At 48.3% G+C, this 25,800-nt stretch overlaps 3 protein-coding genes across 10 annotated transcripts in view; 1 reads left to right on the forward strand and 2 right to left on the reverse strand.

Annotated features, from left to right (window-relative positions):
- ZZEF1 (zinc finger ZZ-type and EF-hand domain containing 1) overlaps nt 1–8,759 on the reverse strand; it is a 94,405-nt gene extending 85,646 nt beyond the window's left edge. For all 3 annotated transcript variants that reach the window (XM_064495049.1, XM_064495048.1, XM_010987925.3), the window contains exon 1: nt 8,318–8,759. In XM_064495049.1, the coding sequence (XP_064351119.1) occupies nt 8,318–8,671 (354 nt within the window). In that variant the 5' untranslated portion in view covers nt 8,672–8,759. The remainder of the gene's footprint in view (nt 1–8,317) is intronic.
- A 193-nt stretch (nt 8,760–8,952) lies between these two features.
- Nucleotides 8,953–21,313, forward strand: LOC105095741 (neuferricin). Of its 2 annotated transcripts, none has more exons than XM_010987924.3 (4): nt 8,953–9,494; nt 10,936–11,076; nt 14,668–14,854; nt 16,555–21,313. In XM_010987924.3, the coding sequence occupies exons 1-4, from the start codon at nt 9,239–9,241 to the stop codon at nt 16,769–16,771; spliced, it is 801 nt and encodes a 266-aa protein (XP_010986226.1). In that variant the 5' UTR covers nt 8,953–9,238; the 3' UTR covers nt 16,772–21,313. The 2 variants fall into 2 exon arrangements, with proteins under 2 accessions (XP_010986226.1, XP_031325391.1); XM_031469531.2 differs by having other exon boundaries at nt 8,953–9,224.
- Nucleotides 21,314–21,335: 22 nt separating this feature from the next.
- Nucleotides 21,336–25,800, reverse strand: part of ANKFY1 (ankyrin repeat and FYVE domain containing 1) — a 72,631-nt gene continuing 68,166 nt past the window's right edge. For all 5 annotated transcript variants that reach the window (XM_010987922.3, XM_031469492.2, XM_064495050.1 and 2 more), the window contains one exon: nt 21,336–25,368. In XM_010987922.3, the coding sequence (XP_010986224.1) occupies nt 25,236–25,368 (133 nt within the window). In that variant the 3' untranslated portion in view covers nt 21,336–25,235. The remainder of the gene's footprint in view (nt 25,369–25,800) is intronic.

Consider the following 25,800-nt stretch of genomic DNA (forward strand, 5'->3'; position numbering starts at 1 on the left):
AGCCTGATGAATAACCAGGAATTTGTAAGCATATGAAGATGGGGAGGTGAAGGCCTCCCTGGGTAGAGGGGACAGAGTGTGAGCACAGAGTGCACGGCAGATTGTGGGAACTGACACTTTTTTGATGTGGAAAGGAGGCAGGGGCAGGAGATGAAGAGAAGGACAGAGATCTCTGATCTGACCAACCAGGCTGAGGAGCAAGGGCAGCATGAGGCTGCTCATCCAGATCTACAAAAGCTCCCATATTGGAATGCACCTACATGTCTCTTAAAATAAAGTATGTTCCTGTGAACTGCTGGAACCCCTTCTCCACTATCTCTGCGACAGACATTGGGGATGGGAAGCTCACGCCTTCTGGCCAGTTCTAACAGCAGCATCTCTCTTCTCTGTGTAATAAATGGAAATCTGCCTCCTTGTTGTTACCACCCTGCGGGGCCATTCTGAACACATCTGCAGATCTCTGAAAACAGCGATCAGGTCCTCTGAGTCTCCTCAAACTCTCCATCCTTCAACCAGTTCTCTGTCTGGTAAGGTTTTTCGTCTCATTTCCATTCTGGATATCCCCGCTGGGACCCCTCCACTTTGACAATAAACCTCAGAACAGTGCCTCTCAACTTTCATTGGCTGATCCACTATAAGAAACACATTTTGTATCATGACCCACTATACATATAACTGATATAAAAGTTTGGTAAAAAAAACAATGTACTTTTCCTTATCAGATATAACCTACCCTGATTATTTTCTATTCTACTATATTCTGTTTCTTTTCTTTTTTTTTTTTTATCTGCAGCTTAACACTCACTAAATAGATTTCCAACCCACTGAAGGGACAGATTGAAACTCATTGTCCTGGAATGTGGGGCCCAAAACCCAACTTGATACACCAGGTCTAGTCTAACGGTGTAAAGTAAAGCAAGTCTACCTTCGTCTCTCTACAAACAGAGCAAGGCCCATGATTTCCACGGAGCCAACCCCCTTCTTCATGCAGACAGCAACCCCACCAGAGTCAGGTCTCGTCTTGCCACACCCGCTGCGTGCTTTGCCATCCATATGACAACTATTGTGAGCTCAGGCAGCTCTTAAGTGCAGGCACTATACTAAGGAGCACATAAGATATAAAAAGAATAATACAGTGAGACTAAGAGGAAATCTGAATCAGAGGACAGTGCCAGATTGACCTCTTACTTTCTGTGAGACCTGGGACAAGACCCTTGGCCTCTGTAAGTCTCAACTCCTTTTCCCACCCAACCATCCTTCATAGCTTGTTGTGAGGATCCAAAGGTTTCATGAACAAGACCGTGCCTAGCAATTTGCAAAGAGCTACTAACACAAGCTAGAAAGCTATTAACCGACCCATCTCACAAAGAGACACAAAAGCAGGCTGGCTGATTGCAGATTTCCAACCATTTGCCATGGTCTCAGGGCAGGGCTCAGACCATTCCTGTTTAACCATCTTAACCACTACTAGGATCAAGACAATGGTGCACACAAGAGGATGTACCAAAATCATCACAGACCAGAACTGTGGGCTCAGATCAGCAAAATGCAATGCAGGAAGCTTATCTACAAAGGTTGCACACTGGTTCAACTTGGGAGAAGCACAGTCCATCAGAAGTCAAAAGAGCTAGGCCCAGTCCCAGTCTGCCCCTTGTTGGCTGAGAGGGTCACCTAACCACTTAAGGCCTCAGTTTACTCATCTGTAAGACTGTCTCATATCCCATGTCTAAGCGAAGTCCTGAAGGGGCTGTCACACAGAAGATGGAGCAAACAATCCCAGTGCAGAGCTAGAACAACAGACAATACCACCACCACCAGCAATGCTTACTGAGCATTAAGCATGTGCCAGACATCGTTCTAGGTGCTTTATGTGAATTAATTCATTTAATCCTCATACCAACTATATAAGGTAGATGTTATCATTATGCTCATTTTATTGGTGAGACAACTGAGACCCAGAGTGGTCATGTAAGCCAATCAAGGTCACACGGCTTGAGGATGGTGGAACGATTTGCCCACAAGCAGGCTGACTCCAGGGCTCAAGCTCAGTCTAAGACAGAACAGTGGAACAGGCAGACTTACAAAGCAGCAAACTTGCTGATAACGGTTAACAGGCTAACTGTCCAGGGTGTTACAGAAGGGGTCCCTTTGGAGGGAAGGGGTGGGGGGACAGGTTGCCTACAATGGCTACTAAGGTCCCAGCCAACTCAGACTCTAGACCAGGTACCAAAGGAATATCATTCCTCAAAGTTTGCTCTCTCTCACCTCAATATATTTACATATGCGGTGCCTTTCAACAGGAATATCCTTCTCTTCCTTTGCCTGGCAAATTCTTCTAGCCTCTCAAGCCTTGGTTCGGTGAAGCCTTTCCCAACCCCCATGCTACTGTTAAATGCTTCTATGTGGTCCTTGAAAGTGGAGAGGGCTTAGGAGGGAGTAAAGGGCTGAAGTGGGGAGAAAGGGAGCAAAGGACAAAATCCCCAGAGATGGGAAACAGTGAATGGGCCTGGCTGGCTCCAGAGCACTGGGAGGTCAGAGTGGACGGGGACAGAGACCTGCATGTTAAGACTAACACTTGATGCTGAAGGCAGTGGGTAGCCACTGAGGTTTCTAAAGCAAGGCAGTACCTGATGAAGTGGTGTTCTGGAAATCAGAGAAAGGCAAAACAGAGCTGGGAACTCTCCTCTATAGCTCTCTTGGATCGTGAAGTTCTCCAGAAGAAGCTAACACCATCTTTCCCCCCACAGCGAAGCACACAAGCCCAGAATAACCTCCAGGTCTCCCAGGACCCGCCTCCTCTGCACTGCCTCATCACTGTCGATGGCCAGCACTTACTGAAGACCTCCTGCGGGCTGGAGTAGTGCAGAAGGCGGCAGGAGGCCTCAACCCCGTGGCAGAGCAAGGCCAGACAGCGTGCTCTAAGGGCTAAGTGACCTGCACAGAACAGGAAACAAGAGCCTCAAGGGTAGCACTGAAAATACAGTTCTATGGAAGCCATCTGAATAATGCCACAAGGAAGGCTTGGTCCTGACCAGGTGATGGTACCAAGGCAGAGAATCTTGAAGAACTGATAGAAGCAAGGTCTACACAGAGGACAAGGCAGGTGTCCCACAGGGGACAGAAGTAGATGAGGTCAGACAGGCACAGGGGCCAGCCTGTGGGCTCCCACTCATTCAGAGGAATATGTACTTGTCCCTCAGGCAGTGGAGAGCCCCTACAGGCTTCAAGCTGAGGAAAAGCAATGCTTGTAGTCAGCTTCCTCTTTATGGAACAGACGCATATCTCTCACACTCTGTCTTGAAAGGGTAGAGAATTACATCTGCATAATTCTGTTCGCATAGTTCTCAGGCTCAGGGCCATTTTAAATTAACTGACATGATAATTATTTCTGATACGATAATGCCAAGATGACATTTTGCTCTAAATTTCCTCTAAACCCAACAGTGACTAAGAACCTAAGTTTTCACTAAAATTTTATTTAACTGTTTCCTCCAATGTCAAGAAATATCTTCTTATTAAAAGGTTACAGTTCGAATGTAAAACATGAGATTGGAGAATGAGGACTGTACCACATTCAATCTGTCAAATCAAATTGAGAGCTCCACAGGGAAGACACCTACTGAGCGCTGGCTGTGAGCCAGAACTGTGCTAAGACAATAAATAAATGAATGAAAATGGTCCTTCCCTCAGACTTTACAACCCAACGAACTTTACAAAATAGGCACCACCAAAGCTAACAAGACAAATTGATAAAATAAGCCCTATTCATACTAAATGCTCACCTTGAAGCCACCTGCTATCACTTGTGTTCAGCACTTTTTTCTGCTCTAGTCTACATCATTCACTGGAAGCATATCTTATTGAGAGCACCATATCTAATCTCTAATCCCTGATGTCAAATAAGAATTTAATTTTAACTCTATTCTTCTTCTACATAGGAGTCATTAAATTAAATATTGCTCCCTGTGAGCAAATCAAAGAGTCCTTCTGCATGGACCACACCCACCAAGAGAAAAGGTGTGTAATACTATAAAATGATAACATTTCAGACTTTGGTCCGTGGTTCCACTTCAAGAACTTCTTTAGGACATTACTTCAAGCAACTAAGGTTACAGGAATGTGAAGGCAAGACAGCTGGGTGGACATGGATGGCAACAGGACTCCAAAGAACCGACATGAAACACCTTGGAAACTCTTAGCACTGTACTAATAAATAATAAATACCACTGCGAACCTGCTCTACTATGCTCACTCTCATAAAATGAATGAAAGGAAATAGCTTATCATTTTAGTTGCTACCATAAAAACATTTTATTATTGTTTCACAAAACTTGAATTAAAATACCATAATACATTTTCAGAAGCTTAGATGTAGAATTAACTAAGACACAGACTTACTCAAGTCAAGGGACAGATTTATTTTTAAAGGACAGGATCAAATACATAGCTAATACTTACTTTTTGGATATTACAAATATAGTTACTCTTCAGTTACAGACAAGACAACCACTGTGAGATGATCTCAATCAGGTTTTTAAGCCTTACCTAAGCCTTCACCTTGCGTCAGAACTGTCTCTTCAAGTAACCAGTGTTAACCAGTGGGGATCAGCGTAGTTAGTATCAACCCAAGCCTCAACTTCCCCTGCCCCAAATCTAATAAAGGTAAATAGGTTTCAAGAAAAATTCATGATGATTTTGCTCCCATTTGGATTACCCATGCTAGGCCTCCCTTAAGATGAAGGGAAAAATTAAAGAATTAATTATGTATTCTTGAGACTAAAGAAGAATAACCACAGAGAATCAGCTCCTTAAACAAAAAAGGGCCCAGGATCTGGAGTCGGCAGACCCACACTTGACTGTTAGTACCAAAACTTAATTTCCAATCTTATTTAAGTGAGTCCCCGAACTCTGCAGAGTCCTTGGTTTCCTCCTTGGCTTGGTGGCTATTGTCACCAACTTGCCCTGCATGGCGGGCCTACATTATCAGATACCATGGATCTGAGCACACTGTAGAGAGCGAGGTGAGATAATTACATGCATAAGAAAGAAAACTTCCAAGCACAACTTTGGTAAATTCTGTGCATGGATTTGATACCCTGTGACACAGCTCTAGACTGTCCCAGGAATTTTTATAAAAATAAAAACTCACAACGTTCCATAAATCGTCAGTTCTTATTGCTGTGCTCATGACTACTTAATGTTTATTTTCGCCACGTATGTGACTACTATGATCCTGTGTTTCATAAAAAGAAGGTACAATCATTCACAGATTTTTCTTCCCATATATTTTAGTTACAGTGGCCAAATGACCTCTGGTCATTTAACTAGGCTAAACAGTCCATGGACTAGCTCAAGGGATGTAAGTTCTTACAGAGCACAGTCTTTTCCACATTTGGTCACTGAAAAAAAAAAAAAAAACCCTCATCAGAATAAGAGGAAACAATGCAGCTATTTTCTCATGAAACTCCAGCGTGCAAACTTATGACTGTATCCCGTGCAGTCTTCTCTCCTAAGCTCCAGGCTCAGACACCCAACCATCTAAGAGACACCCTGACTTAGCTGTCTCATGGACGCATTAAACTCAACATGTACCAGAGCAAACTCACCTTCCCTCTCCAGGTCTTCCCTTCATGCAGATTTTCCCTTCAATAAACAGCACTATCATCTTCCCCGTCACTGGAGTCAGTAATGCTGGAGGCAACCTTGGCTTCTTTCTCCTTCTACTCCTCTATCCACACCTAAGTCTCAAGAACTGCTTATTCTACTTCCTAAATAGCTCTCAAAATTGACCACTGCCTACTATTTTAGCTGCCACCATCTAAGCCCAAGCCATCCAATCTCCTACCTAGACTGTCAAAGTAGCCTCCTAGCTGATCTGCTTGGGTCCCTCTGACCCTTCACCACTGGTTCTCCATTAGGCAGACACAGCCAACATGGCACTTGGCTTCAAACTCCACCGTCTGCAAACTCCTGTTCAACAGAGGCTGCAAAGGACTCCCACAATCTGGCCCCTGCCTGCTTCCTAGCCTTGTTCTCCTCCTGCTGCATTCTATGACCTAGCCGTGTGAGTCAAAGACTGCTAATCATAACCCAGTAACTGTTCTCCTCTTCCTCAGTAATTAAATCCTGATTCTTGGCTGAATATACGGCCATGGAATAAGGATCTTTCCCAGCCTCCCTTGCAGTTAAGTGTGGCCACGTGACTGGGTTTGGGCCAACGGGAGGGAAGCCATGCCTTTATGAGAGGAGGCATGGCCCTCTCTTTCCCGCTGGTGGGAATGTGGAAAGCGACAGCAGAAAGAGTCATTTGAATCACTAAGTAGAAGGTGACTGTGGAGGATGACAGCACAAGATGGATGGAGCAAGGTCCCTGGTAACTGTGAAACAGCCGTATCAATCCGGGACTGCCTACCTGGACTTCTACAGAAAAAGCTTCTTTATTGCTGAAAGCATGCACTGGATTTCCTGTCCCTTGAAGCAATTTTATAACTCTGACACACCACACCATGCCTCCGGATTCTCCATCCTCTGGACTTGGGACTTGCACATGCAATTCCCTCTGCCTGAAACACTGCTAACACCTACCGCTCCTTGGCTGCTTGCATCCTTCAACTCTGTGCTGAAATGTCACTCTTCAGGTAAGTCTCCCTTGACACCCTAGATGAGGTTAAACACTCCTGCTATTTTTTTCCCTCTGCTTTTCCTTGTGGTGATAACACCCCACCCATAACTGCTAGGTTAATGTGCATCTCTTTCGGTACTAGGTACTCTTTAAGAGCAAGTATCTGCTTTGCCCACTGTCATCAAAGTGCTTGGCACTCAATATGTGCCCAACAAATATTTGCTCAGTGACTGAATGGACAATGTCACAGCCCTTGAGTGATTTCTGGGCCACACTTCGAGGACTTCTTGGCCTTTACAATACAGGACTCCTGTAAACTCCACCTGCAGCTCTATTCCAGTCAGAAGCTCTCACAATGTAAACATTGTTTCTCTCTATTCTCTTTTGGACAATTTTGAAATGTGCCAACTCCTTCAAGAGATCTGCACAGCTCTTTCTGACACCGCTGCATTTTCTCATAATACACCTAGGACTAGAATGCAAAGTATTATGTGTACTCTTGGAATTAAAAAAAAAGGAGACCTTTCACCAACTAATATGACCAACATACAAACCACATTATATGAATTCTGGCCATACAGAGGAAAACATTCTTAAAATATTTTAAAAGTCTCTGGTTTTAAAGTGCACATCACTTTTTAAAGGAATTACAAGTACTTGTCAGTTTATGACTTTATGTACTCACCCTTCATCGACACTGAAAAAAACTACATGGTTTACCCATTTTCACAAATTAAGTACCTTTTGTTATAACACTGTGGAGTTAAAGAAATGGGGTTCCAAGAAGGAGGTAGTGGGACATAAGACAAACAAGAAATCTGAGTGAGAGTCAGGCTCAGATTTGCCAATGATTCACAGAGTAACATGGTGGATCAGTTCTCTTAACTCTAAAATGAAGTGTTTGGTACAGATAGTTTCTACGATCTCTTCCAAGGAAAATATTTTGTTGCCATATCAACTTGCTGTTAATTACTTAACAGAGATGATGTTGGTGATTATGCCCAAAACTAGGTAATTGTAAGTATTCACGGGAAACCTGTTATTTGCCTATCAATTTTAGGTTCTAGGGAGGTTTAAATGAATCTAAAAGAGGTTTTTCAAAGATCCAAAAATAAATATATATTTTGCAAAAGCTAGTTTTTGCGTTATACGAATGGCTTTCAGAATGTGAGTATTTCCAGTATATGTTATCTTGCTCCGACATTTGTTCGGCGCCTACACTGGATTCAGAAGGTGCTCTGCAAAAACCCACTGGCCAATAAAACGGAATGGTTTTCATGGCCGCTTCCTCAATCCCACCACATTGCCCTTAAACCGTTGGAGCGTGATAAGGAAGCTCCAAAGAACAGCTGATCCAGCGTCAGGCAACAGCACAAAGGTCTGTACTACAGCAACATGCAAAGACATCTAGGCTTGTCCAGTATTCCCGAACAAGAACCGCCTAGCCTAGGCTTTCCACACCTCTAATAAAGGTTAAAGAGATTCGCAGTCGTCTCCCGGAGTGAACAGGCTGGAAGCGCACAATGTGGGTCCCGGCACCCCCATGGTCCTATTCTCGGAACCTGCGGACCGTATGGGTTCCTGCCCTGCAGACTATGGGTTCCTGCCCGGCCTCTCCAAAGCCACCGCCCACCTCTTTACGCCCTTGGGGGCGACCGCCCTGCCCCCGCCCCGTAATCGCCAGTCAGCCCTGACCTCCTCGAACTGCTCGCCCGAACAGCCGGCGCCACGAGCCTCCAGCAGCTCCCGGAACTGCTCCAGGGTGACGGACTCTTCGCCGCGGCCCAGCCGCTCTTCCAGCCAGCGCAACAGCGCGCCGTGGTGCCTAGACACCAGAGACTCGCAGGGCGGCGTGGGCCGCAGCGCGGCCGCCGCCTCTCTCAGCCGTGCCGGCTCCAGCAGGGCCGCGGCGGGCGGCAGCGCCGGGGCCGCGGTGCCCGGGCCAGGGGTCGTGCCCGAGTCCGCAGCCCAGTCCTGGTGCGGGCCCCAGCCCTCGCCCCCGGCGGCTGCCGCCTCGTCTTCACTGCTGTGACTCGGAGCGTTCCCCATGGGGTCTCCGTCTCGGGCGCCCGGCTCTGCCGCCGCCGCCGCCTCCCCGCCACGACCTGTCAACCTCCGACGGCACCCGGCGGGCGGGGACGGGGAGGGGACGACGGCGGCGGCTGCGGCTTCCGGCTTCCACGCCGACAAGCGAGGACTGCTGTCGCAAAGGCGCCGTCAAGCGGATTTCACCAGCTGTCGTGAGACAGCCAGCCGAGGACAGCCGGATTTCCAAAAGGGTGCTTCTGTCACAACGTCTACGTCATCCCGCAGCCTCCTATGCCACCATCTTTGTTGGGGGCGGACAACCTGCCGGCCAACAGGGCCCTTCGCCGCTTACTTTCTCTGTGTCCCTCCTCGTTCACTAGCTATGCTGGACAAGTACGAAAGAGTTGGAGCCGGCGGATGAACTTTTCGCCAGACTTTTCCCTTTCAGTCCTTCTTTGCCCTCTCAGTGACAGGCGGACAGGGGAGAGCGCGCGTCGCGCTGGTGACGTCGCGGCCGGTTCTCCGCCATCTTAGTAGTGGACAGAGAGGCCGCAACTTCGGGGAAACGGAGGAGGTGCGGCTGTCTAAATGCCGATGCTCGGCGGCCGTGGGCTCTGGCTTTGCCTGGCGGCGGCAGCGGTAGCGGTAGCGGTGATGGCCACACGGTTGATGGGCTGGTGGAGTCCCCGCGCTGACTTTCGCCTTTTCATACCCGAGGAGCTGGCCCGCTACCGCGGCCGCCCTGGGGACCCGGGCCTCTACTTGGCTTTGCTCGGCCGCATCTACGATGTGTCCTCTGGCCGGAAGCACTACGGGCCTGGAGCCCACTATAGCGGCTTCGCAGGTATTAGCGAGGCGGCAGACGCCTTTTCCTCCTCCAACGGGGGCTGGTAGCCGCCTGCGTTTCATTCATTCAGTTACTCATTCATTCGTTTATTCGTCTGCATTTCCACCCCCCACATTCGTCAGACCAGCGTCGGGGCCAGGCTCAGCTGCATCATCCTTCTGGACTGTTTTGACTCCAGCAGGACTATGGGCAACTGTTACTGGCCTCTACCCTCCCTTTTTTGGGTTGGGCGGTGGCCTCTTTTCCCCACCGCTCTTCGTTGACTTAGGTTGGAGAAATACATCTCTAGCCTCCTGTTGGTTTCTCTTTACCCTCCAGCAGAACCCCCAGTACCTGCCTTGTGCCACACCGTGGCCCTCAGGACACAGAGTTGAGAGAGGCCCTGCCCCTGACCTCAAAAGTTCCCCTGCTGATTCGTATCATTTCTTCAATGTGTCCCGACCCAAAGTGACCTTTCTTTACCGCTACCCCAAGTTTCCCCTAAAAATAGTACATTTGGTTTGAGTACAGATCTCTACTAGATGCTTCTAGTACAAATGCATTTGTCTGCCTTCTTTTAAAGTTTATCAGGTTAGAATGCAGGGAGTCTGGCCACCTTTACAGTCCTTCCATACTTAGAACAAAGCTGTGCATATGTTAGGCCTCAGAGAACATTTACCAAATGAGGTTTATTCTGTCCCCACTCTGCAACTGAGGGGATTGGAGGATGTGATTTCCCTAAAGCCCTCAGAACCAAGTACTGACAGGACTTGAACTCGGACTACCAGCCTGTTACTTTTACCTTACCAGCCCAGACGAATGATCATCTCTGAGATTAAAAAAGAAAAAGCAAATGATGAGCAAGCTTAAGGCCAGTGACGAAGCAGCATTAAATGGGCATTCTTTGCTTGTCATTATCACAGGGGAATTGGGAAGCTGCCTCTGGTACTTAAATTCTAGTCACTTCCCTGTCTCTAGGGAGAACTTCAGAAATAGAAGCTTTGACAGGGGAGGAATTAAGTTCCATTAGTGTTGCTGAGCCCCTCAAACAGCCCAGCAGGGGAAGGGACTTATCCGGGGCTTACACAGTGAGATAGAAGCAGAGCTGGGACTGGAATCAAGGGTTTTATTTACCTGCTGGGTGAGGGCACTTTTTGGTGCACTCCCTTGCACACCCTGTACAGCTGTCATGGCTGTATGCAAGTGTGAGCGAAAAACCCTCCATTTCTGGGGAGATTTTTCTTTTGCAATGTGCTCTACTGTTGACTGAGTTCCTTTGTGCCTGATACTCATGTGTGTCCAAGATCCAGGAGCATCTATCACAGAGGAACAGGGGTTGGTTTTGCTTTCAGGGATGGGGAATGAGGGTTTTCAGGAGATGTTTCTCAGAAAGTAGATTCTTTGGTTTGTACAGCGTTGGTGATTTACAAGTTAACTTACAGGAAACATCTCTCCTCAGGCAGAGACGCCTCCAGAGCCTTTGTGACCGGGGACTACTCTGCAGCAGGCCTTGTGGATGATGTATCTGACCTGTCTCCTTCTGAGATGCTGACACTTCAAAATTGGCTTTCGTTTTATGAGAAGAACTATGAATTCATTGGTAGGTATTCCACAAGTCATTTCCATAGGTTTCATTGGAGTTGTCTTGCAATTTTTTTAGGGGGCTAGGATTCTTTGGGGATTGGACTCAAAGTTAAAATCTGAAAAATACCCATGGATTTTTCGCCTTAAACTCATACTGTGGCAGTATGGCCCAGAAGGAACGGCTGGGGCAGTTGTTTCCCTCTCACTTAATCTTGGGAGAGGATTGCCCATCCATTTGCTTTGGCCTCTGTTGCCCCACAGCCTGCACCACCCTTGAACAACCAGCCCCAGGAAGGCGGCTTCCCCATCTCACTGTGTTCCAAACATCTGGCTTCAGCGCACAGTCAGGAAGCTCAGAGCCACCTGTTGGCTTGTGGTTTTGACAAATAACCCTTTTATTTTGTCCTCTAAGGAGATAAACATTAGTCTGTGTCCATCCTGAATGAACTGTCTCCCAGGTGGAAGTTATGCTAATCAAACGTCTGTTTAAGCCAGTTGTATCCCGCACTGCACTTGCTACTTAAATGAGAAGACACTTAAGAGTATCCTAAAGAAATGTTAGACACTAAACACTAGATTGCTTCACAAACACTGAAAACTAGGATAGTTGGGGCCCTTTTTTCCACCTACTGCTCTGACCTCTCACTGGAGCCCACTTGGACCCAGGAACGTCAGTGTTCGGGAACAGGTCTAAATTGGAAGAGTTCTTTCTATGCCCCTAATGCCTCTGAATGTTTGCTTCTGTCATCACTGCTTGGGTTTCCTTTTCTGAGAACCTTGGCATCTTCACTAACTCCTCTGCTCCTTCCACATCCAATTGGCCAATGCTTTTTCATAACATCTGAAGTTCTTTCTGTTTCCAGTCCTCCCTCATCCACACCCACCATTGTTGGCCTTCGTCATTCCAACTTGCAGCACCCACATCTTTGTTTTCACCCAGTCTGCCCCAGGTCACTCCTGAGACCACAACTGTGTTTGCCATTGAAAGAACTGACCTCTATTCATCTGCCCTTCAGAAGGCTTGGCTCTCCCTTTTTCCCATGAGATTGCCAAAGCAAAGTTGAAACATTACTGGGTTAATAAGGAAAAAACCCAACACAAAAGAATAAGAGCGGAGTCCTGTGTGTGGGCAAAGGATACAATACACATCATACTGATATTTGGGGAAAAGATTGATGTATTTGTTGAGATGAGTGAACTAATCTCGTCTGAACACTCTTAACGTGTAGGGGCAGGGGGTGGTTGGGGCATATGCTTGAAAATGCCTCAGAAGGATTTCAGTTAGAGTCAGGAAATATTTGAATTTCTACCTTGGATACACTGTGGTTCTGGTCCTCATGGGGCCCACAGATGAGTTGAGTGCAGTTCCTGTCCTCTGTTAGCTTATTCTATAAGAGGGCTGTGTTAGGTTCCTTCAGGGCATCAGAAACCCTCAGGCCACGTCAGAAGATGAAGATGTATTACATGGGTGCACAATGAATTGAAGACTGCAGGACGCCATCTTGGCGGCCACATGGCCAGGCCTCATGGGGAAATGGGACGTCTTTTGTTGTGTCCTGGAGTCCCAGCCAATGATGACCGCCATTCTCACAGCACAGCTTCTACCACTCTTTCTCTGTTGCCTCTACTACTGCTGTCCTCTCTGAGTCTCATGTCTAAAACCCACCAAGACAGGCTTGTCACCATGCATGCAGAGACCCTTGACAGAAGAAAATTTGGTGCCAGGCCAACTTACAGACTGCAGGCCTGGGACCAGGCCCTGATCCCTTCATTCATTCTATCAAGCATTTAAAGTGAATGCTCTGGACTGAGCTGTTTTGAGTCCTGGGGCCTCACTGCTGGGGAGCATGTAGCAGAAACAAGTAAACTGATTAGACAATTCCAGACAGGGCTGTGAATAAACAGAAACTAATGTGATGCATGTTTGGGGGGGTGTGCCCCTGTGGAGCAGATGGTCAGGGGAGGCCTCCTGGAGATGACAGTTCAGCTGAGACCTGGAAGGTGAGAAGGAGCCTGAGATCTGGGAAAAGGGTATTTCAGCTGAGATAACAGTAGTGCCTGAGGAGGGGAGCAGCGAAGCACCATCAGGAAGGCTACCGGGAGGAAGGGAGGGATGGGATGGCTTGAGAAAAGGGTAAAGAAGCAAACAGAAGTCAGGTTATAGTCTTGGAGGCCTTGATAAGAAGTATGTGTTTTATTCACATGCATTAGGAAGCCAGTGGTGGGTTTAAACCAGGCACGGAGATGACACAATATGATTTATGTTTTTAAAAGCTCATCCCAGCCGCTTGAGAAGGGACTGTTTGTAGAGAAAGAACTGTCGGAGGGCATGAGCTGAAGCAGGGAGCAGTGGGAGGCTACTGTTGTGATCCGTGGTCTGAGTCAGGGTGGTAGCAGTGGAGATGGAACGAAATGGACAGAATCGGGGTGTTTTTCAAAGTTGGACCGACATGATTCGCTAGTGGGTTAGATGTGAACGAAGGAGGTGTACATTTGTCTGTGAAGGGGGAGGAGTCAGAGACCCAAGGTTCCTAAGCCAGAGAGATGCACGGCTCCAAGGCAAAAGTGACAAAAAGAATCGGAAAAGTCAGGATAGGAGTTGGAAGTGAGAAGATGAACTGAATCTTGGGTCTGTGAATGTGACCCAGGATCTCAGTTCTCAGAGACTCATGAAGTTGGACAGACAGCCGGGGCACGTGTATACTGCTGCCGCCTCCTACTGGGTCAGACCTAGAAGTGCTTTCTGCTGCTTCTCCTGCCCTCTGAAGGGCTGCTTGTGAAGGTCACTTGCACTTCAGGACTCGGAGATGAATGTCCCTACATCCAGGGAGAACTGACCCCTTCTTGGCTCTGGCCTACATGCTCACTGACCACTTGCTGGCCGCTGCCAAAGCTTAGACCTTACAAAGTGGGACAGGGATTTTAAACTAAAACCAGCTTCCACTCAGTGTGTCCACTGAAGGTGGAGGGGAGCGCATGAGCTGGGGGCCAGACCCGCTCACTGGCCTCAGAGACTTCCCACTTATTGAATCCCCCAGTCTCTCTCCTAGGACTATGGTCACACTGATTTCTCTCACAGGGGTGTTATGAGGATTACAAAACAGTGGGAAAGTGCTGGCATAGCTCCTGACACTGAGTGAACACTCAATGAATGACTAATTTACGTTATAGAACACAAAACAATTTAATGTGGGGAAGAACTGAGCCACATAAATGTCATGCAGTAAGCCATTCATTCGTCAAGCATTTATTAAACACCTACTGTGTGCCTCCAACACTGTGGAACATCGAAAAATGAGTCACACGTGGTCCCACTTTCGGGGAGCTGATGTCTGGAAGGGAGAAGATTTTATAACCTCCGTACTGGAGGACTCTAGAACAGGGAGGCCCCTGCCTGGCCTGGCATAAGATGCTGAGAGACATCAGGACAGAAGGCATCGCCAGTTCCTCCAATTAGCTCTTAATAAAGACGCAGCCAGCAGGCTACTGTAGAGCCCTGAAGGCAGAAACCCTGGGAACTCGAGCTTTACTACGACAGCTGCAGAAGCCGAGCCTCTGTTCGTGCCTCCCCCACTGTTACCTGACATCAGCTTTCCTCTTACCACAGGAAGGGTGATAGGAAGGTTCTACGGAGAGGATGGGCTGCCTACCCCAGAACTGACCCAGGTAGACGCTATGATCACCAAAGGCTTGGAGGCAAACAAACAAGAACTGAAAGAGAAGCAGAAGTTTCCACCATGCAACGTGGAGTGGAGCTCAGCCAGGGGCAGCCGGTTCTGGTGTTCCCAGCAGAGGTACACGGGCTTCCCTTCTGTCCTTCCGCCTCTCCCCCAAAGCCCACTTCCAGGTCATCCTGTCTGCATTGTTGAGTGAGGCCATAAATTCATCATTAACCCCAGGGGAAGTCTGTCAAAATACATGTGCTCTGGGATAGTGATTCTCAACTTTGGGGAATTTTTTAAAAATCACTGATGATGGGACCTCACTCCAGACAACTGGGTGAGAGTATTAGGGTTGAGCCCTGGGCATATTCTTCTTTTTCTTTTTCTAAATTCTCCAAAGACCTTGCTGAAGAACCCCTGGCCTGGGAATGAGATGGTTTAAGTACTGTTTCTTGCTGGCTCTGGCCTGTTCACCTGTCCAAGGGCCTCAGTCTCCTATTTGTCCTCACAAATCAGGCCTGCCTATAGGAGACAGATGAGGAGGGGGGATGGCCATTTGCAGCGATGCCGAGGTGCTGTCTTAAAAAAACACTGCAAATTCCTAGTAAATCCAGAAGTATAGGTAGACAGTCTGTCCTGTAAGAACAGTAAGTGAGCCGGATTAGATGAGATGCCCCAGGACTTGTTCCAGGTTGGCTTAGGGAAGCTGGAGAAAGATTTCCAGCTTTAACCATCAGGCCAGCCTGGACTCCAGTGCAGTTCAGGTCCCTCAGTCCTCCTTCACCTCTGCTAAGGGGGGAAAGGAATGCAGCAAACAGAACCCCGCCCCCGCCCCCAGCCTCCTCAAGGGCCTCACAGTAAGAGCCCAGCTTTCACGGAGCAGGGGCAGGGAAAAGGGCCACTTTCCTAAGTGCTAAGCTGTCTGGCCCTGTCCCCGTGCCTCAGCCCAGTTCATTGTTTTCCATTCGCATGTACATATCTCCCTCTAGACTGGGAGAAACGAGTTCTGAAGGCAAGGCCTGGGTGTGGAGTAAGGGCCACTCATAATGGGCTGGATGGCCTTAGGGGGAGAGAGGGAGCAAGAAGGGAGGCAGGTCAGCGCCCTGACCAGCAGGTGATCCTGGCCCGGGGCACTGGGATCTGTATGGGGCATCAGTTCCAAGGATCTCATTTTCCTTTTGCAAGGCTGAACTCAATACCCTACGATGAGTTAGGTCTCTCTGCCCAGGGGAGGAGGTGGCTCAGGCTCTGCTGGGCCAGAGCTTGATCCTCCATCTCTGAAGCTTGGTGACAGCAAGGACCAGGCCTGTGCAAGGGGCAGGACAGCCTGCAACTACACCCTATGCCCAGAGCCTCCCAGACACGGCCAACCCACGATGGGGCCTTGGGTTGTTGCCTCAGTCTTCCACCCTCCCCCAAGTGCCCGGGACTCTAAGATCACCCTCCCTGTGCTGGGATGTCGTGGGGAAGGGAAAGGCAGTCAGAGCCAGACACTACTTCTGAGAAGCTCACAGGCCAGTGGGGGAAAGCCTTGCAGTGTGACCCCCAATGCCGGGAGGTGGTGCTGCCTCTTAGGAAGGCACAGGGCAGGGACCCGGAGAGCACAGTGAACGGACGATGGACTCTGCCTTTGGGAGGGGAAGCTGGAGGGAGCCGGGCGAGCATGAGATTCGGGGTGAACACCGCAGGCCACCGCCTTGGGGAAACACCAAGATGGGAAGTGGAATGGCTTCTTCTTTTAGCAGGCCTGGCTCACTGCTTCCTCCTCTCCCCTTCCCAGAGAGACTCAGGAGTTCATGCTTTTAAGAAGTCCTCTTTCCTTCTCTTCTTAGTGGAGGTGTGATCAGAGACTGGATTGGCGTCCCCAGGAAGCTGTTTAAGCCAGGTGCCAAGGAGCCCCACTGCGTGTGTGTGAGAACAACTGGACCTCCTAGTGACCAGACGCCTGACAACCCTACACACAGAAATCGTGGCGACTTGGACCACCCTAACTTGGGGGAATACACAGGCTGCCCACCCCTAGCCATCACCTGCTCCTTTCCCCTATAAGCTGGTACCCTGTATGTTGATAACCCACAAAGAACCCTGCCCAGAACCCTCACGGGCCTTTGACTCATGTGCCCCAGGATGGCTCCTGACATGAAACAGGAGGGCCTGGAAGGACTCTGACTGTACACTGCAAACATGACTCAGGCCCCCTCACAATGGACTCACCATTCTGGTGACTGAGGCCAGAGCTTGGCAACCTGCCTAGTACTGATCAGCCTGTGCTTGTCACTGTTCCTCTAGCTCTCCTTCCATCCTCCTTTGGTGTCCACAGATATTAATGGGCACAGATATGACCAACTCCAGACTAACTGGACAGACACAGAAGGGCTTTGAGCTTCAACATCTTTCTTCCCACGGACTCCCAGGCTGCCCAGACCAACCTGTACATCCCACCCAAATCTGGATGTCAGGGCATCAAGGGCACTGGCAGAAAGGGACTACATCATTCCCTTGCAGCTCAGAGACAAGCAGACACATCCAGAAAAGCTGTGTAAATTAACAGCATCAACACAATCCTATTCCAAGTTCCCCACTCGCTAAACTTGTGACCCATGACTTTTATAGTCTTTCTTATATGTAAGATCTCTACCCTAAGGCAAACTTGAATTTATAGCCCAAAGCCACACTGAGTTAGTTTCAGCTGGACCAATACAGTGAGAGGAGACAATAAAATAGGGTAGGCTGATTCTGGAAATGGAAGAGCTTCTGTGTACATGGATGCAGCACATCCAGGTGCCTCTGAACAAAGCAACAACTTAAAACAAGGATACTGTTTCTCTTTTAAACACTTAAGATTAGGGGTAGTATGTTTTCAGAGGGAGAAGCCTGCATTTTGAGCGAAAGGTAGTTTTCCAGCTCTAACGCGGACACTGTTAAGAGCCACATCAAAGTGTGCATGAGGCTGTAAATGCCGATACAAACAGTGGTAAGTCCAGGGTCATCTGTAATCTCCTGCCCAGGGCCAAGTTCACACCAGTTACCTCTTGGATTAAGCAGCCGGGGGCAAGGTGCACTCCTACTTTACAGATAAGGAATCTGGTGCGACTACTGTTTCATGGTCTCCTCTGCGCCTTCACCTCAACTCCTCCCCATCTGCTCAACTCATACTCTAAACATTATCCTTTCTCTCTCTTTTTTTCATTCTCTCCTTTATCATTATTCTCCTTCAACAGCTTCCAGATTCACTGACTAGAAAACAGAGGCTGCCTCCCTATAACTGGCAGACTCGTGCTCATTGCCCTTTAGCCCCAGCTGTTCCTCACACCTGGACTCCCCTCTCGGCTCCTCTGGCCACCTGGGAGCTTCCTCATCTGCCCTTCCTGTACCTTTAGCCTCTTCCTGCCTCCTGGCTCTTTCCTCTAAGGATGCACTCAGCAGCTCATCGCTGTCACATCATAAGTAAAACACCCCCTTGTGCCACGTTCTTCCAAAGCCCCACGTCTGCTTCCTGTCTCTGAGGAGCTTTGAAAAAGCTGCATGTACTCACTGCCTTCACTCCTCAGCCCCTATTCGCTGTGCAGTAGTTGCCCAGCTCCTGCCCTTCTCTGCTCCATGGCAGGATAAATCCCGTCCTGGCAAACCCATGGCCACGTTCACTTAATATCTTCCTGGCCGGTCACATTTGAGGGCCCTCACGAAACCCTCCCTTGGCTTTTCCCTAATTTCCCCTATCTCCCTCATGCTGTTCCTTCTCAGACTCCTTGAAAGCCTCCTCCTGCATGAGCCCTTCCCACCAGCTCCCCTTCCTCCTACTTCAGCTGCCACATCACTTCTCAAGTCCAGGTGGCTATCCCAACCATTTCTGTAGGCCCCTCAGGTACCACAGTTCTGAGTCAATCTTAAATCTTCTCCTTCACCATTCTTCCAGTTCCCCTGCTGGCTCCACCATCACCATCCTACAGTCCCTAGTCACCCAGTCTTCCCCAACTCCTCCCCACCAATCTGTAGGTCCTGGCAGTCCCACCTCCTGAGTTCCCTCCCTCCCATCCCCTCACCCACTCCCAGGCCGCCACCTCTGGGTGAGGCTGTCTTGTCTCCCCGGGATCACTGCCGGAATCCACTTGCACTTCCTCCAGCCCATCCTCGCACCGCCGAGTCATGTTCTTGATGGTCAGGGCGCTCTCCATTTAAACCTCTTCACTGGCGCCCGCAGCTGTGAGGATCAGGTGCTAGTAACTCTTCAGCAGCACACAGCCCGTCTATGGTCAGGCTCCTCTTAGCCTCAGAATCTCTCCCCCCCACCTCCCACCTGCACTGTTCCCTCCAGCCTTCATCTCACTGCATTATGCCTGCGACACCTTCACCCAGGATGCCCCTGCTGCCTGGAATGACACCTCTTCTGCTCAATTTGTCTACCTCTTATCTCTTAAAAACTCAGCTCAATCAACTGGGAGCCTCCCATTGGCCCACCAGTTGGACTTACATGCACTTTCCCATAGGAAAATAACACCATATTCACTTCTAAAATAACAAATAGCACAGTGTCTCTTAACTAGAAATTTCTTACCAGACTCTCGCATTAAACTGCAGACTCTGAGGACAGGGACCAAGGGTTACTTGTCTTTGTACCCCCATATCCACAGTACCTGCGCATGGGAAGCACACAGGAGGAAAGTGAGGCTCCCGGCCTCAAGGAGCTCACAGTATGGCAGGGTAAAGCCCTGCTTAGCGCAGCTGGAGGCCATTCTTGGGGTAGGAATGCAGGGATGGTGTGGGGGCCAGGTCTAGAGATGTTTAGATCCTACCAAAAACAAACTGGGAAAGGAGCAAAACAAGGCTTATTTACAGTCATCCCAGCCGTGTATGGACCTAAACTCTGGCTGATACAAGACCCCTGAGCCCATTTTTCAGGACTCACTCAGCCAGCCTCCGCAGGCTGCTTACTTCCTTGCCTAATGAGAACTCATTTCCTCTTCGATGCCGACCACTCACTTTGTAGGTTTTCATGTTCATGGTCCAAAGGGCTCAGCCACGAGAAGCTAGCGGTTACTGGAGAAATGCCTGTCCTTTCTCTCTCCTGGGCAAAACCATGGAGGAGGGAGGCAGTTGCTTTCTGATGGAAGCTACGAAAGTTTGGCTCGGGCAGTTGAGACTTGTTGGCAGAGGGAAACAGAGAAGAAAACGAATACATGTTGGGCAAACATGCTAGGCAGGGAGGGAGCATCCTCTGTTCTCACTTGACCTCTATGCCAGCCTTGAGAGGGTCTTTTTATGGTCCAGAAAAGGGACGTAAACACCCCATCCCCTCGTCTAATGGTTACAGCAGTCACTGCACGGCAGAGCTCGGCTTTCGCCCACGTCTGCTCGCTCTACCAACCAGTGAGCAGCTTGACAGCGAAGGCTGCGCAGCTGCCCTCCAACAAGCCGGAGGAAACTGTAACATCTGTCTTTTAATCCTGAGATTCCAGTTTTTCTATAAACACAGAACTAAGAGTGAAGAGCCTGGGATTTTTTGCATGACTGACTATACAGCAAAGGGAGCCATTTCAGACCACCGATGCCATCCCCTGTGTGCTCAGCGCCAGGACAAGCTGTGATCTGAAAGACAGACCCCACGGACAGGTTAGGGTGGTCTGTGGAAACCTGAATTCCCACCCTTGAGAACACTTCCTACTGCCCGAGCCCCCCCAGATTTCTTCTCTGCAAGAAGGCAGCAGCCATTGCTCCCAGCAGCCTGCACTGGAGGAGACTCCGCCATGCACACCAGCATGAAAGAAGGACATGTCACTTACTACCGGCCACCCTCCGCAAGGCAGCCCTGTGAGCTGGGAAGGACCACGGTCACTTGTATTTTATAGACACAAAAACTCAGGCATAGAAATTATGAAACTTGCCTGTTTAACTCACATATTATGACATAATCTGACAATGTTTTCTTAAGGATGGCTAATAGGATCACTTGGAATTGTTACTGGATGCCCTTAACTGTGCCTGTTAACTAGGATAAAGGCCACCAGAGAATGAGATCCATCAATCACCCAGCTGGTCCGAACAAGGGGCGAGCAAAATGGAAGACAGGTGAAGGAAACGCAAACGCTAGTTCATGAAAGTGTTAGGGCCAGGTGAGCTACTAGATTTGTGCATTTTGTATGGGGAGATTACGGGTTACTAGATTTTAACTTGCAAACCCCTAAACTTTCCTTAGTTTTCTCTGAAGCGCACCGCACCGGTCCTCCCTTTAGACCACGACCAGCAGACCCCCACCATGGGTGGACCCTCCTGAGCTGCTCCTAGATAATGGGGTCAGAGGGCATTTCCAGGGTCCTCGGGGGAGACTGCACGTGCAGTGGGGTCACATGACCGAGACTGCCACTCTGGTCACACAGTCTGGGCCAGGAGCACAGCACATCCAGGCAGCTGGTCATTACACCTAGAACAGCTACTTTTTAACTGCTGTCAACAATGTGTTTTTGAAAAGTGTTGGAAATTCAAACTTTCCTGAAGAGTAGTTGTTAAAGAAATGTCTTCACGTTAGGAGTTTAAATTTTTGTTTGTTTTTAATGCTCGTTGGTACTTTTTGCATTAAAAGGAACTGCAAATGTGTTATTAAGATCTCCACTTTAAATGCAGTTTTACCTCATTTTATTTGTAAGGAATTGTTACAGAAAATGCAAATATCAATATTTGAAAAATACATTCCATTACACGGACTCCAAAGAAACAATGCTGATAAGCGCCGTGGTCCTATATGATGGCCTCGTCCCACACTGAGCCCCACCCGGACCAGCCTGCAAGCCTAGGCGATCAACCCGTGTGTGCCTGCAGTTTCTGCCCAGCCCTTCCCCTCGGTATGTCACACAGGTCTGTCACGGTAACAGCCAACCGCACACAGCTGCCAAAAAAGGCCAGTAAGTCATAGTTGAGCAGGCTACCCACTCAAGACTCGCTAGCTACAGAAAACCAATGTTGTCAGTTGTAGCAGGTTAATATATTATTTATGCCACACAAAAAAGTAACTGTACAGGCAATGATCTTCCAAAGAAAGTCTTTAAGGCATCTGTAACTTCTAGGAATTTACTAAGTGTTTAGTTTATGTCTTGTCAAAAAATCAGCTCTTCACTAAATTACTTCCAAAAATTAGCATGTGGCTTCCAAATCCCTTTAAGGAAGTTGTTTCCCTCACTTTCTTCTTTCCCTGGATGGGGTCAGGGGCTTTGGTGCTTCAAATTAGGAGGGGCCGGCCCAGTGGGAAGCCATCCCAGGTCCTGGAAGAAAGCCTGTTTCAGGAGCTCCCTCAGCCTCAGCCTGCAAGCTCCAAGTGGGGCTGTTGCGGAAGTGTCACACTTGCTCATGCTACTGTCACCTGGGGAGTTAGTTTGCCTTTCAGATCTAAGCATTACATAGTTCAATAGGGTTTTTTCTCCAGATTAAAAAAAGAAAAAACTAGATGGAGATCAAGGCTCTCCCCCATCCCAAGGCATTTCCTCCACTTCCTGCCTGCAGACAACATTAGCACGATACTGTTCAATACAACAGGAGGGAGACCCGCAAGCACGCGGAGTTCCATGCAGGGCCCCATTCAGGGAGAAGAGTTGAGGAAGCTGAACACGGCAGTCACAAACAACTCAGGACTCTGAGGTAGAGGACAAACAGTCACATGGACCCCACTCCTGGAGAGAATATGGCAGGTGAACTGAGCAATCTAACCCGGCCTTGACCAAACTGGTAATTGGGGTTGACAAGCACAGGCAACAAACTTCAAACGGAACACATGTTCCAATACATCATTCAGAGAGACGCCACTAAAAAGATAACTGAAAATTAAGAAGTCCTAAGTGTAGGCACTTAAGTCTGTGGGAAAGTCCTGTGTTAGGGGATCATAGCAGGTTAGTCTCAGCCTTTCGATCTATAGATAGCACATGGTTTGTACCTTCATCTTTTTAAAAAGTCAAGACTGTTGAGAATACACTGCATCCAAATCTGGTGATGAGCAATAGGCAGTTAAAAAGCTAATTCAGTGTAATAATGTCGACTGGTACAGCGAATTACATCCCACTGAAGTTTATTCTTCCTGCTTACTCATTCATAGCTGGCAACTTTCTGAATGAATAAAACTGAGTTTTTGCTACTAGTATTTAAGCCACGGATTAAAATTTAACAAGAACAGCTAGGCAGTTGTACAGTCAAGTCTCGACAGGGTGGAGAGTACAAAGGGGGCCAAGAGCATGTAAAGTCCCACCAGGGCAGCCACCACTCAAGGAGCGTGTGTGCGCAGCCCTGTGAGCATCAGCCTGTCAGGGGGCTTCCCAAGACTCTGGAAAGGTGCTTTATCTGCCTCTACAAGAACGCATCCTGAAGCCAATGCAGAACTCACACGATGTTCCTGCAGCCCTCGGTGGCTAAGTACCGTCTCTATCCCTGGACTCCGTGAGGAAAAAGAAGCTGGACTCAAAAACCTATTTTAAACATGATTTTAAGACTTTTAAGTGCAATTAGAGGCAAGATTGCTATTGAAATTGGTCTGGTAGCACAGGGGCAGGACAATCAGCCTCATTGCTGACTGAATTCCCATCCTCTCTCCACCACGAACATTAAAAGAACAGGTATAAAAAGTACCGACCGCCTCAATTCGTATCTGAAGCGTAATTATCTTACTTTCCAATTAAAGAACCAAGCCACCTAACTAAGCCCCATTTCCCCAGGCCCGGTTCAGGCAACAGAAAACAAAAACTTGACCCCATGCTTCACATGGTCAGGTGTTTGCCAAGACTAGCTGTTTTTCCATAAAAATTCTATATGAAATATGTCACAGACTTTAGGGGACAAGGGAACTCTTCTAATTACTTCTTTCTTTTAAACATTGTGCACAAGCTCCTATTAACATAGAAAGCATATATATCTTATAAATCACAGAAGTATTAAGAAAAAGTAGCACTCTGGTTTATCAGCTCATTTTACACACATATTTAGGCAATAGGATGTATAAATCTACAGCAACATGGAAGACATACCACTATCCAAATAAACAAACAAACAAAAAAACAGGCGTTGCAAAAAAATATTTAGTCCCTTTTACACATATATCCATATCTTCATTAATGCAAAAAAAAATGTAGTGGTTATTTAAATGTCTGAAAAAATCAGTATGTATGATTGAGATTGTTAATCTCTGAGTATAACTGTATATAACACATATTGTTCATCTCAGAGTTTTTGTGTGTTTTTTAGCAGTGGTAGAAGTTTCTCTTTAAATGTGCATCTTTCAAAAAACTGGCCAAACCTTCAAAGGAAAAGGAGTTTAACATCTCAGGGTTAACGTGTGTACTAGCAGCGACTAAGGTCCAATAAGCTCTGGGGACCTCACTCAGCATACGAGTGAGCCTTCCAAAACGGGGCCCTCGGCCGCCAGCTCTCCTGGGGGCAGAGCAAGCTACACAGCACTGGGACCTGGGACCAACAGCACTCACAGCGTAACTGGGAGGGTTTCAGCAAGAGGCACTCATGTCAGGAGATGGGAGGCTGGAGACTCCCTTTCTCATCCCTGGGCCCGTGTGACGTTCTTGCTCCAAATGACACTCCGCAGGAATTGTCCCTTTAAGACTCAGTGTGAGCGGAGGTCCAGTCACAGCTAATCATTAGACTCGCTGATGCACAGGTGTGCGAGGGCATTTTTGAACATGGATTTTAAAATTGGAATCACCAATAATGCAGCTATATAAAAAGTGCAGCACAATAAAAGTGCATCTCCTCTACCACTGCCTAGTAGCAGATGACTGAGGACTCCACAGACAGGACACAGCAAGATGAGAGAATGAGACGGCTGCTAGGGGGTGTCAAGCTGCCAAAATGCAATCCTGACGCCCGAGTAGCATGAATACTGGTAAAGCTTTCAGTTGTTAAGGCCACAATTGTTCAGCTCTCATCTTTGAACCCTGTTTAGAAAGATTTCACCTTTTTTAAAGGGGTAGCTCACTAAAAATATAGCTTAGCTTTTCAAAAAAAAAAAAAAAAAAAAAAAGAGAGAGAGACTTCAGGGCAAGAGGATCCTATTATCTTTATGAAAACACTGTGCAGAAGTCCACAGCCACTTACCCTAGAGTAAAGCCAGCTCTCGTCAGGCAGCCAGACGCCAGCTTTCTACTGTGAGGCTCTGCCTAGAAAGTCTGCCCAGGCAGGAAGACTTCATGAATGCTCTGAGATGGACACTAAGCTACTGGAAGGGAAAATGCTTTTCAAACTGTCCTTGTACGTAGTTAGCAGAATGGGGTTTAATTCCTATCACATTTATCACTTAGGCTAGATGGCCTGGTCCAATGAATGAGACATCTAGTGAACTTGATCACAGTCTGACAATCATACAGAATCATTTGAAATGGGATCTATCACACCATGGTCCTTAACTGTTGCAGTCTATCGCCGCAGGAAGACGACTGCCAGCTCCTGCTCTGGGTGGGGTCAGGCTGGTGAGCAGAGCAGCTGCTGGGGAGGCGACTGAGGATGTGGCCTGGACCTTCCTGGGGGCTCACTAGGAGACCCCACCCAGAGTCAGTACATCAAAGCAAATGTTGCAAACTCGCACAGGCTTGTTCAGATCAAACTTTATAATAGGAATCTCCTTGGTCGAGCATTTATGGCAAAGAAGACGTCCGCAGTGACGACTGTGGAAGCAAAGAAAGGGAGTGTGAGAGAGGCTGGGGAGCAGACCGTGGCCCGGCCCAGGGCTCAGCCCCGGCAGCATCCTGGGCAGATGAGGCCAGGCCACACGGGCACTCCGCCGACAGCTCTGCCCTTGCCAGCCAAGTTATACAATGCATGCAGAACTTTTAGTTCATGAAGACAAAATTCTAGCCAATAAGTAGGTTAAAGTGGTACTGGAGAAGCCTCTTTCCTTAAAGCTCAAGAGAGGCTCAGTAACAGCCAAAGAACCGTCTCCCTGTACAGGGAACAGCGCCTCAGTTCTCAGGAGAGCAGCCTGCGCTCAGGCTGGGAAGCACACCTCCCCTGAGGACAGTGACCCGGCTCAGCTCCACCGCAAGCAGGAAGCCTGGGGAAGACGGCACGAGGCCTGACAGGCCGCGGGGGACGGGGAG

The sequence above is a fragment of the Camelus dromedarius genome, chromosome 16, assembly GCF_036321535.1.
Source record: "Camelus dromedarius isolate mCamDro1 chromosome 16, mCamDro1.pat, whole genome shotgun sequence".
NCBI classification, from domain to species: Eukaryota; Metazoa; Chordata; class Mammalia; order Artiodactyla; family Camelidae; genus Camelus; species Camelus dromedarius.

Coding starts and splice junctions, on each gene's coding strand:
- LOC105095741 (XM_010987924.3), top strand. CDS start 9,239: ATGCCGATGCTCGGCGGCCGTGGGCTCTGGCTTTGCCTGGCGGCGGCA. Junction 9,495..10,935: donor CCACTATAGCGGCTTCGCAG/GTATTAGCGAGG, acceptor ATCTCTCCTCAG/GCAGAGACGCCTCCAGAGCC. Junction 11,077..14,667: donor GAAGAACTATGAATTCATTG/GTAGGTATTCCA, acceptor CTCTTACCACAG/GAAGGGTGATAGGAAGGTTC.